The sequence below is a fragment of the Emydura macquarii genome, unplaced genomic scaffold (assembly GCF_026122565.2).
Source record: "Emydura macquarii macquarii isolate MOO-44397 ecotype Brisbane River unplaced genomic scaffold, CSIRO-AGI_Emac_v2 contig_2422, whole genome shotgun sequence".
NCBI lineage: Eukaryota > Metazoa > Chordata > Testudines > Chelidae > Emydura > Emydura macquarii.
In genome coordinates this window covers 6,648,064-6,663,142 of record NW_027132559.1, presented here as the reverse complement: position 1 = coordinate 6,663,142, position 15,079 = coordinate 6,648,064, and the positions used below count along the sequence as shown (strand labels likewise).

The window sequence follows — 15,079 nt, the reverse complement described above, 5'->3', positions numbered from 1 at the left end:
AATGAATTGACTGAGAGTTTTGGTAGCTGTGCCTGAACCATTGGGGCAGAAGGGGAGATGAAGCAGAAAAACCTGAGTGGATTTGTGATGGAACAGACAGATTGAAGTGATGGGGTCAGACCAAGAATAATCTTGTGGGAACTTCCACAATTCTGAAACTGGCCTTGCCATAACGTTCCATCTTTATAATGACCTTTAGCATCTTACGGATCCCAACTTAATATCCTCTAAAGTTCCATTCACATAATTTCATTGTGGTTCTTAGAGATCTAAGTTTTCATAACTAGTTCTGCAATAAAGATTACTCATACATTTATTAAAGTTATTGTGCAGTGTTGCTCATGATGGAAAAAAATAGCTATATTTTTACGAGAATGAAATTGGCATAAGATTGTCTCTGCTGTAATTGCAGGCTGTTTCCCTGATGATTTGCATACACAAACAAACATGCATTTTTGACAAACATCTCAAGTTGGTTTTAGAGACTGCTGTCCCAACAAAAAAATCATATTCCAATATCAAATATTTTAGTCTCAAAGGGTATTGAAAAGACCACCAGCTTTCAAATGTCAAATACAGTACAGTTCACCACAAAAATTACCTGGTGAAAAAAATGAGCCTGTTAAAATACACTTCCTACCTTAATTAACTTTATTACTGAATCTGCTATATAAAAATACCAAAGACAAGCTCTAGACAGCGGATAAAAGAGTTCATAGTACCTAAACAAGATTTCTTCCCATGGAGTCAGAGATCTGAACTTTAAAAATATGACAGCAGTGCATATATATTCTGTGCACTAAACCAACTATTTTAAAATGCCATGGAGGCTTTTTAAAATATCTGATTAAAGCCATAATTCTGCTAAAAATATTTTTGAGTAACATAGTTATGCAATTGGTTTCTATGTTGTTCAAAAGAAGAAAGAAAATCAGAGAAAGGAGAAGCCAAAACTCCAGAAAACTGGCAGAAATTGGTGTAGATGTCATGCAAAGAGAAATAAAGCACAGGGCAGGACATTATTAATAGTTAATTAATTAATTAGTAGTGGTAGTAGTAGTTATGAATTAATTATTAATATTAACAGGGCTATAATAGCAGAGGGAATCATGTATATCATTTGAAAACAGAGAAGATAAATGTAAAGCTGGATCACTACCCACTGAACAGCACACGGAGGATAGACAGTGAAGGCTGACCTGCCTTTGAAGTACCACCTCTGTAATCTACAGAGGGTGCTCTGACTTTGCACAACTAGAATGAGAGTAAGGAGCGCTATTTTTTGCAATTTAAAATTCCAGTTGCTTGTACAAACAGCTTTCCATGGCCTCCTTACACACATTTTGCATACATGGTATTCTTGTAGCTACAAAGGCCTCCTTTGAAAATGTACAATATCTGAAAGATTGATGTTAGTTAATTGCCACAATTAAGCAAACATCCATAAACTGCCCTCCAGTCACCCTCAGGACTCCATAGAATTCATACTGTTGTCAGCAGAGCTGGACAACTAATACTCATCCAGCAGTAATCAATGGCAGTTGTATATGTGAACCAATGGACACTACATGCACATTTATGGTAGGTATTAGGCACATATTCTTGTGAGCAATCTTTTCAAAATTGTCCCTAAATACCAGCTCTGACCATTTTACAAGAGTTTTAAAATGTTAAAGAAGACGCTACCCTATTGTTACATATTTTATAGTAGAAAAAGGTGGAAGGGGGTTATATAGATTAGCGCTTAGGCATGGAATTGCTGTGGCTAAATCTTGTGAGCCTTTTGCCTCATAATTAATGATCTGTGATTGATCCAACTCCCACTGAATTCCATGGCAGTCTTTCCACTAACTTCAATAGAACTTGGATGAGCCCTAAAAACCCAGCCTTGCTCCCATTGCAGTCAATGGGCAAAGCTTTGGCCATTGACTGTCTTTGGAGAGAAGAAGGCCGACAACGTAGTAAATGTTTCAAGATGAAATTATGGACTGGTGATAACCCACAGGATTTCTTTCTATCCAAACACAGAGCAGAGCTGAGCCTAGGTCTGTGCTGTAGCGAGTAAAAACACATTTTTAAAGCTCATGAAATATCAAATTACAGGTGGCAGATGGCTTCACGACTACTATGAGACACTGTGAAATATTCATCAGAAAATTAAAAATACTTGAATTGTACCCTGTTCTCAGCGAATGGAAATGTGACATTGGACATGAATGTTTTTTGGCTCCATCTGTGTGTCAGCAAAAAGACCAGTGCAGTTTTTTCTGGCACCTTTTCAGTCCTGAAACTGGATTTGTTGAACTTCGCAGCATGATGGAAGTCTAAGTATTTCTTCTGCAGCTGATTAGCTGAGCCTAGTCCCTATACTTAAAATATGGTTTTTAGTGACCCTCTTCTTTTTTTCTCAGGCTCATGGGAGAGAACAATGTGCATCAAAAGACACCAGTGGAGGAATGAGCCTGCCACCACCAAAGACGCTGGATGGGGATAGAGGACCACCACTCCCCCTGCTTTCCGAAATCAATCCCTGGTGAGTCTTTGGAGCAAGGGTCTATCTCAAGCCAGTTGTGAGGACAGTCCCACTTTTATTGGTGAAGAAATGTCAGAGTGATGGGCCTGGTATAAGAACCAGAACAGAGAGAACACTGAAATCTGCAAAGTAGGGTTAAGTAGGATTTACGGTTGTATGCAGACCTTATACTCGTGTTCTGCACCGGGGTGAATGTCACCCCTGGTTTTTTCACATTGTTCTCATGCCTTTACATGGCCCTGGACCTCATCTCACCACTATCCCACACTCCCTGCACTTAGCTTAACATAACACAGCCCATTCCTCATCCAAGTTTCCCGAATTCCTGTACTCCTTGTCCTCATGTCCTCCACTGACAGCTGCATTCACAGCCTTCTTTCCACTTGCTGCTGTTCCCTGCTTCCCCCCACCTATCCTCTTCTCTGCCAAAAATGGTATGTGCCTGTATAATATATGTGTGCATATTTTTAAATAATGCATTTTTCTCGCCCTGTCTCTCCAACCCTCTCTCCTCCACTCAAAGGACAAATTGCACAGATGGCCGCCATCCTACTCCTGTTTCTGCACAAAATGTTCTGAGAACAAAAATGTCATGTGAAAGTGGCTTTGCGTGATTTTTTTCCCCTGAATCCAGGCAAAAAAAAAATCTATCGTACTGCAGAGCTGCCTTTTTAGGGGTATGACATTTCTCATGCAATAGAATGGAGACCGGGGAGAGAGGGGAGGGCTCACGCAAAAAGTATTATGGGGAAAAAAGAATCTTTCCCTCTCTCACACAGCTCCATCTGAACCATTCCAACCCCTGTGTACTACTACATGCTGCAATGTCTGTGTGTTAGACTGACATGCTTTGAGCAGCTCTGAAAATTATAAACAAGATTCTGAACACATTCTGTGCCTCCTTCCAAGGCCCAACTCTTATTATGCATCAAGTATGTTTTAAAATAGTACACGTTTTTTTGGTACTGCAAAGTCAACAGTGCTGGAAAGTTGGCAGGTATGCTTGTTTAAATAACGTTCCCAAGTAGTCTGTTGGCAGGTGTTTCCAGAGAACTTTGAGCACAATTCTTTGGATAGGATATGTGCCAATGTACATAGCAACAGGAAAAAAATGTTTTCCTTTGCCACAGTTGGGACAGTACAGTGTTTGGGATGCTAAACTGTATATTCATTTCAGTGGCGTATTTTGGCTTAGAGTCAGTCACCCTAAAATACAGCACTTCCTGCCTATATAATGCTGGTGAGTTTCAGAATACGAATAAGTTATCTTCTTGACAATGAGCCAGCAGCATGTCCAGGTTCATATGTTGTCATCTCTGAGTTTTAATTCTTTCAAGAACAGATCTCCCTTATCTGGGCTGTAAAGTTTTCTGAACTTGATTATTAAATGCTCTTTTTATATCTGGCTAAAACACTCTCTCTCTCACACACACACACGCGCGCACGCGCGCGCGACAGGCTGAGGTGGGCTGGGAGGCCCTGACTTCCTGGCTTTGATTTCTGTTATTGTTGAATCCAACTTGCCTTAACTGAAACCTGTCCTGTAGATTTAAAAAACACATGACCGGTTTTATAATCCTTCTGGCATTCGGTACACTGCCTTTCATTGCTGGATATGATTTCTAGCCCTAAGATTCTCCCTGCATTATTAGGTACTGTGAAATACGTTCAGGATCTCTCTCTGACCCCAAAATAGAACCAGTACATGGAACAATAAACAAAGATCAAAGGCTGAGGAACATGGTAACTGACGGATATGCTATTTTAGCATTTAAAAAATAAATGTTTTATTGTAATGTAAGCTCTTTTGAGAGCATAGTAGCAGCACATTTGGTTGTTAAACAAGCACTTAATAGTTTCATACCAGGGCCCCAAGTAGTCTGCTATTCTCCAGGCATGGAATTTGCCACGGAATATGCCCCTTGCCACAGAACTGTGCTTCAGAATCTAAGCTTTCATTTAAAAATAATGTTTCTGGGCCCTGGTTATGAAGAAAAACACTTGAATCAAGGGCAGACCAAAGCAGTTTTATTTTCTGAGTCTGCAGACCAGTTGAAACAATAGCTCTAAGAGGTGTGAGCTACTCCATTCACCTCAGTGGGTGAAATCCTCATCCTCATCATCTTCCCCTTAGCTCATCAATGGGGGTCCAGCTGTTGTGCAAACCTCTGCTATCTTCTTCTGTCTGAGGCAGCACTAAGCTCCACGTGCTTCCCATCTTTTTTGATGTAATCCAACTCGAAATCTCAGATGACTATTGAAACAGTTAATGGTGGTGACATTTAATTTTAACAGAAATCAAGTTACTGTGTGTGTTGCACAGTCCCACACTGTGTTCCTCACCTTTTTAGGCCCAGTCTATCTAGAAAGTTTTACTAGCCTAACTATATTAGTTAGGAGCCTGAAAGAAATCACATCCCCAATTGATACAGCTATTCTGGAAAAAAACCCATACTGACAAGAAATCTCTTGTGGCAGTATAGTTTGTTTTGTTCTGGGAACTGGTTTAAGCTGTATTGGGTGTGTCCACTAAGCGGTTTGCTGATATAGCTCTACTTGTGTATCTATACTGGTAAACCTTTTCAAGCATAGACAAGGCTCCCAGTTGCCAAAAGCACCACATGTCCCTTAGCCAGCTTCCAAAATCTTCTGTAAGCAAGATCTGAGTGGCACTCCCCCCTGCTCAGTCAGCTGAAAGGGGGGGAGGGCACTTTATTTGCATGGGCTTTGTATTTGCATGAGTACAATTAAGTACTTAGCATAATTTCATTGTATATAGATAAGCACATCTAAGTGCTGAGCATGATGGGAAACGGTTGTTCTGATGAAAAATTCACTCTCAACTAAACAGAGCTCAAACAAGGGTGGCAGACAGATGCCCCAGCATTGTAAGGGCAGTAGGCAGGAGGTGAGAAGTCTCCTGATGAGATTACACTAACCCTGGCAAAGGGCTACCCTCAGGCATGGATTGACTGTCTACTCCCACTGTTAAAAGGTAGAATTAATTATTCCTCTTGGAGTCTTTTGTCTTGTTAAAAAGCAGACACATTGCTCCTGTGTCAGCAGAAGGTTTTCCATGAGCTCAATGTTGAAATTCACTGAGAGCTGAAATCACTAGAACAACTGGGAAACCTTGACTGACAATCAGCAGAGAGGAGCCAGGAGCGGTCGGCACCTGCGGACGGTCGCACCTGTGGACTGTCACACCTGCAGACTGCGGGAGCCAGGAGCAACGGGGACTGGCTGAGCCCCCAACCAAGAGGTGGACACTGCAACTACAATGGTCAGTACAGGGGAAAGCAAGAAGGGAGAGGCGAAGGACATGTCCCCCGTACTCTGGGGTGGGTTCGGCTCATTGAGTTCATGAATTCTGTTTGCACTGATCCCAAAACCAGGGCTGTGTTATTTCCCTTCTGTTATTAAAAGGCTTACTTTCTACACTCAGACTCTGTGCTTGCGAGAGGGGAAGTATTGCCTTTTGGGGGCACCCAGGGGATAGTGTGTGATTTCCCAGGTGACTGCGTGGGGGCTCAGCTGGTTTGGTGTTGTATCATTGACAGGGACCCCTAGATATAGAGCCCGGCCCTTTGCTGCTGCCGGCTCTGCCTGGCAGAAGGGTTACACTTCACTTTCTCACTGGCAATTTGTCCACTTCTGTGTTGCATTGCCAATACAGAAACCTGAAAATATGGCCTAGCATAAAATAAATAGAATGTAATATCATTGTATGACCTGTAGGAATCCTTTCATGTTTCATTCAGTGAAAACCTACTTTTTTTTTTTTTATTAAAGTAAAACTAGTTGTCACATAATTTCCAGCCTGCTGCACTGGGATGTCACAGAATCTAGGTGGCATAGTTGCAGAGAACATAGGGCCATGTAAATCACCTTTCACCTGTGTAACTGACATCTAATGCATTGTGCTTGCCTGCCATCCTGAAGATAACATCTGATTGACACAGGGACAGAGCTTCTTCAGTGCATGGCATCCCTAAGAAACTCTGCTGGAGACACTGTGACTGATTTTCAGAACTAATTTCAAATGGTTTTGGTTATTTTAGACATGATTATTTCACTTCCTCTTCTGTGCAGATTTTGTTTGGCCAGAAAGGAGGGGCATTAGTTTATTAGTGTTAATTTGTCTTGCCATAGCACCTAGGATCCCCACTCTTGAACCAGGGCCCCATTATGTTAGGCATTGCACAGAAAAAGGGGGAAAAAGATGGCCCCTACCCCAAAAAATTTACAGTTTAAGGTTAAAACAAGAGACGACAGATGTGTACAGACTGATGGAGGTGTGAAAGTGAATAATGAAACTATATTGGTCAGCATGATAGGCAGTGACCTCACCACACCTGTGGCCTAATTCTTGTCAAACTTTTTGGAGGTATTGATGGTAAAGAAAGATAACGAGGTAGCTTTATGAATGTTTTTGAGGAGCTCTCCAAACCATGAAGGATTCTTCAAAGTTGGGGCATTTCGCCCACCTTATGACATTTAATTTAACTATTTTTATTTTATTTTATTTTTTTTGCATTTCTGGTCAGTATCCTTCTTATAGATGTGTTCTTAATACATGCTCAGTATTACTAAACAAAGTAGCTCCCAACAGATAGTTTAATTGAATCATTATTATCCCATTTTTAAAGATGGGGAACTGAAGCACAAAGATATTAAGAGACATGCCCAAGGTCACACAGAAAATCAGTGGCAGACTCAGGAATAGCAATCAGGTCTCTTAAGTCCCAGTCCAGTGCTTTAACTACCAGAACATCCTCCTTATCTAACTTTCATGCCTGTAAGAGTTAATTGTTCCAATACTCACAGAGGGTGAAATTCACCTTGTGCTGGGTCACTGCACAGGGATGAAAGCCAGCCAATCAGCAAGTAGAAAGTGGTGTAAGCATGAATGAAGCAAGTTCATGCCAACATTAGTGAATATCTATGGAAATGTTTGCAATATTTGCCCATTTAGGGCCATTTAGATCAATAATAGGGTGAAAAATACTAGAATTGTTGTTTTTTAAGAGCATCATTCAGAATCATTCTCCTATTGCTACCCATTTCCAGGGGTTGTATATGTTCTCCTGTGCTGTGCATGGAAAGCTCTCCTCCTCTGTGACTTTCTCCCCCCATGATCTGAACTGGTGTGTAGCTGTGTCAACCTGATTCCTCACTTCTGGGCCCTGACTTACTCTGCTTTGCTGTGTGAAGCACTCACTCCTGGGTTGGCCCACGCCAGCATCCTGCAAGTAACCAGTCCCTGGCCCAGTGAGAGAGCACTTCTGGCCAGCCGCTTATGGGATTGAACACCCCCAGTCCCAGATGCAACCCTGGGAACTGCTGTCATATAGAGTTCAGTGCTATACATTGCACCATGTAAGCTCATTATATTGTCCATCAATTTATCAAAGAAATTGATATGCACCAGATCTGTCACTCTAGGTGAAGTCTCTACACACATTCAATCCACATGCACTGTTTTAGATCAAACAAATAAGTTTATTGACTACAGCAAGATTTTAAGTGATTATAAATCTGATTAATATGAATCAAGGATTTGACCACAATTAACTAAAAGAATAAATCGCATGCTAAACTAAACTTAATATTTCAGTAGCCTTTCAGTCCTTGATGTTAGCTTACCCACAGGCTGGCTGAAATGATTCTTGCTGCAACCCCCCACAACCCCCCCCCCCCCAGTGGGCATTCAGTCAGAGACAAAGATGCCTCTCTCTTTTAACAAGTTTCCTTGACACCCCTTGGGGTCAGATGATCGGCCATGTCCGGCAATGGGCATGGTTTCTTTCACTTGAATCAACTGAGCGTCGCCTTCTTAGGTGCTCAGGCCAGTCCATTGTTCCTGTATGCATGCCTCTCAAGGTGTGAACCTTCAGCTTTGTGTTTTTCTGGATCTATTCAGGCTATGTGAGACACATATTTGAGAATATTGCCATAGCAGCGTTTCATATCTACACATGCATGACACAACAGGGGACATACTACCATAACACTACCATGTTCAGTATGCCATGAGCATTCCAAAAACCCCTTACATGACATACTTTGCATTAGACAATAAACAGTTATACAATAAGGGTGAACATGAATGATACACAAATCACATCATAAGGGAGTACATGGGTACAGCGTGTCACATCCTTCCCCATTTTATTTTAAATATCTAACTGAATGTGAAAGTTGCCTCAAAACTAGGTATTTGTCTTGCCTCAGAACTGGTACTTTCCCAGTATCCCACTTGTGCTTTCCAAATCAGCCCCACAACAATACTTCATTCCTGAAACTAAAGGATTCTTTCTCATTCTCCATGTTGATGAAATCTTTGTCCTTTGGTTAATGGATTAAGACCATCACCAACACTCATTACCCATAGACCCAACCTTCCCCCATTCAAGTCATTGTGAGTTTTGCCATTAACTTTATATGGGATCAATTCTGCTCACACTAGACTACCCATCTGCCATCAGGTGGGTGACATCTTTCCATCACTACCAGTACAGGCCAGATTTAAGCTGATGATCTGGTGCTGATAAGCTCAGAACTACTTTATCAGTCCCCTAGCCATCTATTCCTCCCAAAAAAAAGCATGCCCACACCTCCTCCTCCAAGCCTGAGGATTGGTGTAGAGCTCCTGAACCCAGGACTGAGGGGCTTTTGCTTCCCTGAGAATTTGGGCCAGACACACAATCTCGCCTTTCCTTCTAAAGTTTTATGCAAACTGCTTCTATTAAGGAAAAAAGTTGATTCTTCCTACTAGTAAGTGGTGGTGGCTTTTTTCTTTGTATTTTTTTCATGCCAATTAAAAATCAACCACCAATCTAAGTAGCTTCATGTAGTTGCTTCATCTTGGTTGGGTGTAAGAAGTGGAGTTTTGGAGGGAGGTGAGGATATTTGGAGAGTAGGAATTTCTTGGGATTTTGAATTCTTCACGGGACTCTGAAGTTTTCTCAGATACTTTTTTAAAAGAAGTCTTCCTAGAAAGAGATTTTCCCCCAAACTTCTGGATCTTTAAGAAACTCTGCCTGCAGGAGGCAAGAATTGTGCCAAAAAGAATTTCTGTAAATAAGGTAAAACAATGCTTGTTCTGAAGAATCTGACAGGTAAAATGGGGATGAGTACATTGAGCAATAGGGTGCACTGCCAAGTTCTCTGTCCTGTGATGGGGGGTGCACCCCGCACCATCCCTGAGAAGCCTATCAGGTTACCTGTCATCACCCAGGAGAGGGAGGGCCACGATTAATTATGAGTGAAGGCCAGGTGGGGAAGCTCTATAAAGCCTGGAAGGCTGAAAGCAGAAGGAGGTTGCAGTCACTCCCTGGGATGAGGGAGTACATCAGGGATAAAGAAGAAGTCCAGGGGGAAAATAATCCTTGAAATTCTGCCCTGGAGTAAGGAGTCTAGCAAGAGTCTTGTAGGGGGTGAAGTATCCACAAGGAGTAGAGTGGGCTCCTGTGATAATCCAGAAACAGGCAAGGGAAGAGAAGAGGCTGTGTAGGAAGGAGCCCAGTGAAACAGCAACGTAAATGGGGACTGAGCAGACCTGGATTGCTGGTTATAAGGTCCCTAGGCTGGAACCTGGTATAACTGGTGGGCCCAGGTTCCCCTACCAGCTACTGGTATAATGGCACAGAGCCCTGAGCTGGGGCTGAACACTGTCTGGAGAAGGCATTTGGACACTGCACTAAATGGGGTCTTCACCTGAGGCCCAAGCTACCGGAAGAGAGACCATCACAGAGAGCAGAAGGGGCACCTGATGCCATGAGAGCTACTTTCCCAGATCTAGACACACGAAGGCACACTAGCAGTGAGTGGGACCCAGGTTACGTGACCCTTGTCATCGTCTGTGTACAGTCAGCTTGGGAAATTTGTGGGTATTGTGAGCAGCAGCAGTATTGCCAAGTCACCAATGGGGATTCAGTGTTAATGATCCTTTGGACTATAAAGGAATTATTAAACCTTCTCATCTATTAGGAGTTTTATGAAAACACACATTATAATGCAATAGCATCCTTCAGAAAAAAGATCACCGAAAGCTCTTGAAAGAGAAGAATGTGTTAGTGCTGGCTGAGCTCCCTTATGGATGGTCACCAGACTCCTGTGCTGGACCCAGCCTTTGGATCGCATGTGGTTTTAAGCCTATTGGGTCTGAGTAACACCCAGGCACTGCCTCTAAATCCAGCCTGTCATTCTCTCAGGGTAGAGACCTCCCCATCCAGCACCCTGTTCCTTGGACTTGGAACCTTATGGTCCACTTGTCCAAACTTGCAAGACCAGCGCTGACCATTCAAGTCTTCCCAATCACTTGCGCATTTCCTCCCTAAAGCTCCACCCTAGTGGATGTTCTGGATTACTGCTTCAGGGACCTCCTAAAGCAACGGCCACACAGACCTTGCAAAATAATTTGTAAAACCAATTACACTTTACACAGAGTCAGAGCACATAAAATATACCATATCTAGGGAAAAATAATGAACATCTGCAGGCAAGATCCTCCCTCAGTATCCTCATACCTCTAGAGGGGTCCTTTGGATCTTATGTCTTGTCTACACTTAAAAAAATAAGTTGACCTCACAAAGGTCGATTTACAGCCACTGCTGTAATTATAGTAGTGGCTGATGTCCAAACTGCCCTCCTTGGGTCAGTGGAGTGCATCCTCACCAGAAGCACTTCCACCAACCTAAGGGGCAGTGTGGGGAGCTGAGAGACAGGGCTCTCCCAGGCTTTCTGTGGGCTCCCCACCCCACCACTCCCTGGTCCCAGCCAAGAGCCTGGGGAAGCCACCAGGGACTTTTTCCCTCCCCTTTCCCTGCCAGCAGTCAGGGGAAGCCGCCTAGGGCTTCTCTATTCTCCACTCTCTGCCAGAATGGGCAGCCATGTCAATTTCATGACTCAGCCATGTAAGGCTGCCCCAGCAGGGAGCAAATGGAGAAGCACCTGGACTTCTTGCCCTGCCTCCCAGCCAACAGCAGAGACCAGCTGCCCAGGCCAGGCTTGGGCTTTCTTGTCAATTTAGCAGTGAAATTAATAAAAATGACAGCCCCACCACAGATGTAATGGGATGCAGTGTCTACATTGACACTGCATCGCCCTAACTAAGCCAACAAAAGCCATACACCTCTCACCAAGGTGGTTTTATTTTGTTCAAAAAACAGGGCAGTTTTGTTGGCGGGAAGTTGATTGCAGTGTGCACACTGCCTCTGTTTCGTTGACCAAAGCTGACTTTGGTCAACAAAACTTTCTAGTGTAGCCCAGGCCTTAAGGTATGTCTATATTGACGGCGGCACCATTGGCGCCGCCGGATCGATTCTTCGGGATCGATTGAGCAGCAGTGGAGACCCGCTCAATTGATCCAGAAGTCAACAGCATTAATTCACCCCCACAAAAAGATTAATGCTGTGTCGATGGGAGGGCATTTCCCATAAGCACAGTATAATGGGGACGCTGTGGTAAGTAGAAGTTAGGAAGTCGACGGGAGATACACAAGCTGCTCATGTAGCTTGCATATCTCCCGTCGACTGCTGCCAAATTTCGCCAGCAGCATAAACTAAGTCTCAATCAGTGTCCCTCCATGGAGTCTATGACCTTCCTGCATTCCTTCTCCTCCTTTCCAGTCTTGTCTTCAGGTTCTGGTATCTATTTGCTAGAGTCTCGTTTTCAAACACCTTGTCTCGTCCAATCTTCAATCCTCTATGGACTATGGCAGTGGTTCCCAAACTGTGGTATGTGTACTACCAGTGGTACATAGGCCACCTCCCAATGGTACGCATCCACTGACTAATTAAGACTGCAGAATTCTTTTAAAAAATTGTTTCACTCCGCCATCTAAGCAGTTGCAGGTTGATGAAACTGGCATGACACTGTCATCAACTGTAGCTCAAGCGGAGGCTGCTGTCAGTTCTAAAAGCCCTGCAGCTACAACAAACACAACGTTAACTGACGATATGATCCCAGCTATTTAGCATTTGGTTTTACCTGGAGTTGTGAGGAAAGTGAACTAGTACCTCAGTGTGCTATTTGTTATGAACTCCTGTCAAATCTTTGCATGAAGCCGTCCCTTCTTCAGCGCCATCTTTACACAAAACACAACTCTTTTAAAGACAAACCTAAAAAAGCAAGAAACTCTTTAAGTGGCGCTAAAGCAATGGCTTTGGAAATGTCCTACAAAGTAAGCTTGAGGATTGCTCAGACTGGGAGTGAACATACAATAGGGGAGACTGTCGTGCAACCTGCTGCAAAAGACATAGTTTTATTGGTTCTTGGAAAAAAAGCTGCCAAACAACTGGACATTGTTCCCTTGTCTAACAATACAGTATCAAGAAGAATTGAAGACATGGGTTGCCAGGTGAAAGATAAACTAATGACAAGCTATTTAAAAGCAGTCAGAGAAGTAAGTACTTTTCTTTGCAATTAGATGACAGTACAGATGTAACTAATTTTGCCCATCTACTTGCATACGTAAGGTTTGAAGCAGATATGTCAATTAAGGAAAAAATTTGGTTTTGTGAAGCTCTGTTGAGTCACACAACAGCAGAGGAGATTTTTAAAAACTGGACAACTTTGTAACAAATAACGAATTACTGTGGCAAAACTGCGTTGGCGTGTGTACCAGTGGAGCTTGAGCCATGACCAGCAAGTCAGGAGGCGTTCTGGCAAAAGTAAAAAAACTCTTGCTCCCACTGCAGCATTCACCATGAGGCACTCACAACCAAGGAAATGCCTGCCAATCTTAAGAATGTTTTAGATCAGGTAGTCAAAGTGGTCGATTTTGTGAAAGCACGGCCACTCAATTCACATTTGTTTTCTCTGCTGTATAACGAAATGGGAGTAACACCTAGGTGCCAAACCCTTTCCCCTCCCCAAAGCACAAGAAGGATGAAGTAATCCAACCTGACTTTACATTAGAAAGGGAATGACATCACCAAGCATATAATCATACAGACAGTCATAAAATCAAACTGTAATTCATAGACATATAACAGAGAAATTAACTTTAACAGGTGCAATGACTCATACAAGTGGAAAGGGAAAATAATCTATAGGGATGGAGTAGAAGACAGGAGGAATCTAAAACTACCAGTTCCCAACACATTATAGTTTCTGGAAGTGTTTTGTGATATGTGCACTCATCGAAGCCTAGCCGTGGATCCCTGTTTACAGAAGAAGATGAAATAGCCCCGCCAAAAGATCTTTGGCAATATGTCATTGTGAGGAATTTGCTTGTGCCCAGTGCCCAGATTTGGAGCTCTTTTCAGTATTTTACATGAGAGCAAGAATCAGGATTAAATGTCCAATCCTCTGTATACTCTGAGGTACCCAGGGGAGCCAAGTCATTTTCTGTATTTTTCCTGAAGAGAAACTGGACACTTTAAAGCAATGAAGATGCAAATCTTGCAAGTGTTTTTGTTAAACTTGTTATTAGGGCTGAGCGAATCTCTCTGTTCCCTTCTCCCAAATTTTGAATATGCTTCCATTGTGGTTGTGCCCTGCTCAGGTTTGCTTTTCAAAAACATTCTTTCACCCGTCCTCAGAACAGGTGAATTTTAAGTGAATATTTGCAGTGAACTCATACGCAGTCCTTCGAAATCTGTGGTTTAGAATTGTACTTATCCAGTTAGGGAACAGGAAAAAAAGACCGTGTCCAACATGTGTCCAATCACATCTAACCCATGTCTTGAATTATGAATATTGAATGTTCTCACCCAGCTGCCTGCAAATGAACTATGATCTAGATTGAGAATTAGTTGCTGAATTTAATTACCGAATGATTTTGGAAAAGTGTATACTTTTGAGGAAATCACAATCTCTTCATGGACAATTCATGAACAGAAAGTAAAAAAGCACACTTAATTGAATAAATGATTTGCTGCAAAGGATTTACTCAGCTCTACTCTTTACAGTGAGGTAGGGAAAGGATGCTCAAAATGGAAAAGTAAGTGGGGCTTAGTGTCAGTCATAGACTAAAATGCAAAGAAAGACTGCGTGCAAAGAACAGGATTCAAATGATGCAGCTAGGCACAGAGTGCAGTAGCTTTAGGTCAGAAAGAAAGTTATAGCAAAGGGCTCATCATAAGAGCAGTACACATTTTAAATCCTTCCTGCTCTTCATTGCAAAGCCTCCCCTGTTGGTGGAAGTGGAATGGTTGTACCATCATGGCAGTATTCTTCCTCTGTGACTCACAGCTGCCTGGCTCCTGGCAGGATTTGAATATAGCAACTGAAGAAACAGTGGGCTCATTGCTGGATGGTGTAGGAAGGAAGAAAGGAAACAGTTTATCAGCAACAATGCATAATGGAGAGCCACCTCCTATTAATTAAAAAAAATAAAAATAAAAACCTGTAACATGAGGATCCCTGAGCTGGCTGACTTGCTAATGTGGAACGCTGGCTGGGAAAAGGATAATAATGTGGAACAGGAGGGCATGACTGCTGATCTAATGGAGAAAACGTGCGGAAAATACCATGCAAAACACTGACCAAATGACTTCATGTGAATGGCAGATTTCTTCTTCTCCAGAAGGCAGATTG

The 15,079-nt window shown here is 42.6% G+C and overlaps 1 protein-coding gene across 1 annotated transcript in view; it reads left to right on the top strand.

The window, feature by feature from the left end:
- The first annotated feature begins 1,883 nt into the window (after positions 1-1,883).
- Positions 1,884-15,079, top strand: part of TGFBR2 (transforming growth factor beta receptor 2) — a 116,410-nt gene continuing 103,214 nt past the window's right edge. Inside the window, exon 1 of the mRNA XM_067561850.1 lies at positions 1,884-2,533. Coding sequence (XP_067417951.1) covers positions 2,485-2,533 — 49 coding nt within the window. The 5' untranslated portion in view covers positions 1,884-2,484. The remainder of the gene's footprint in view (positions 2,534-15,079) is intronic.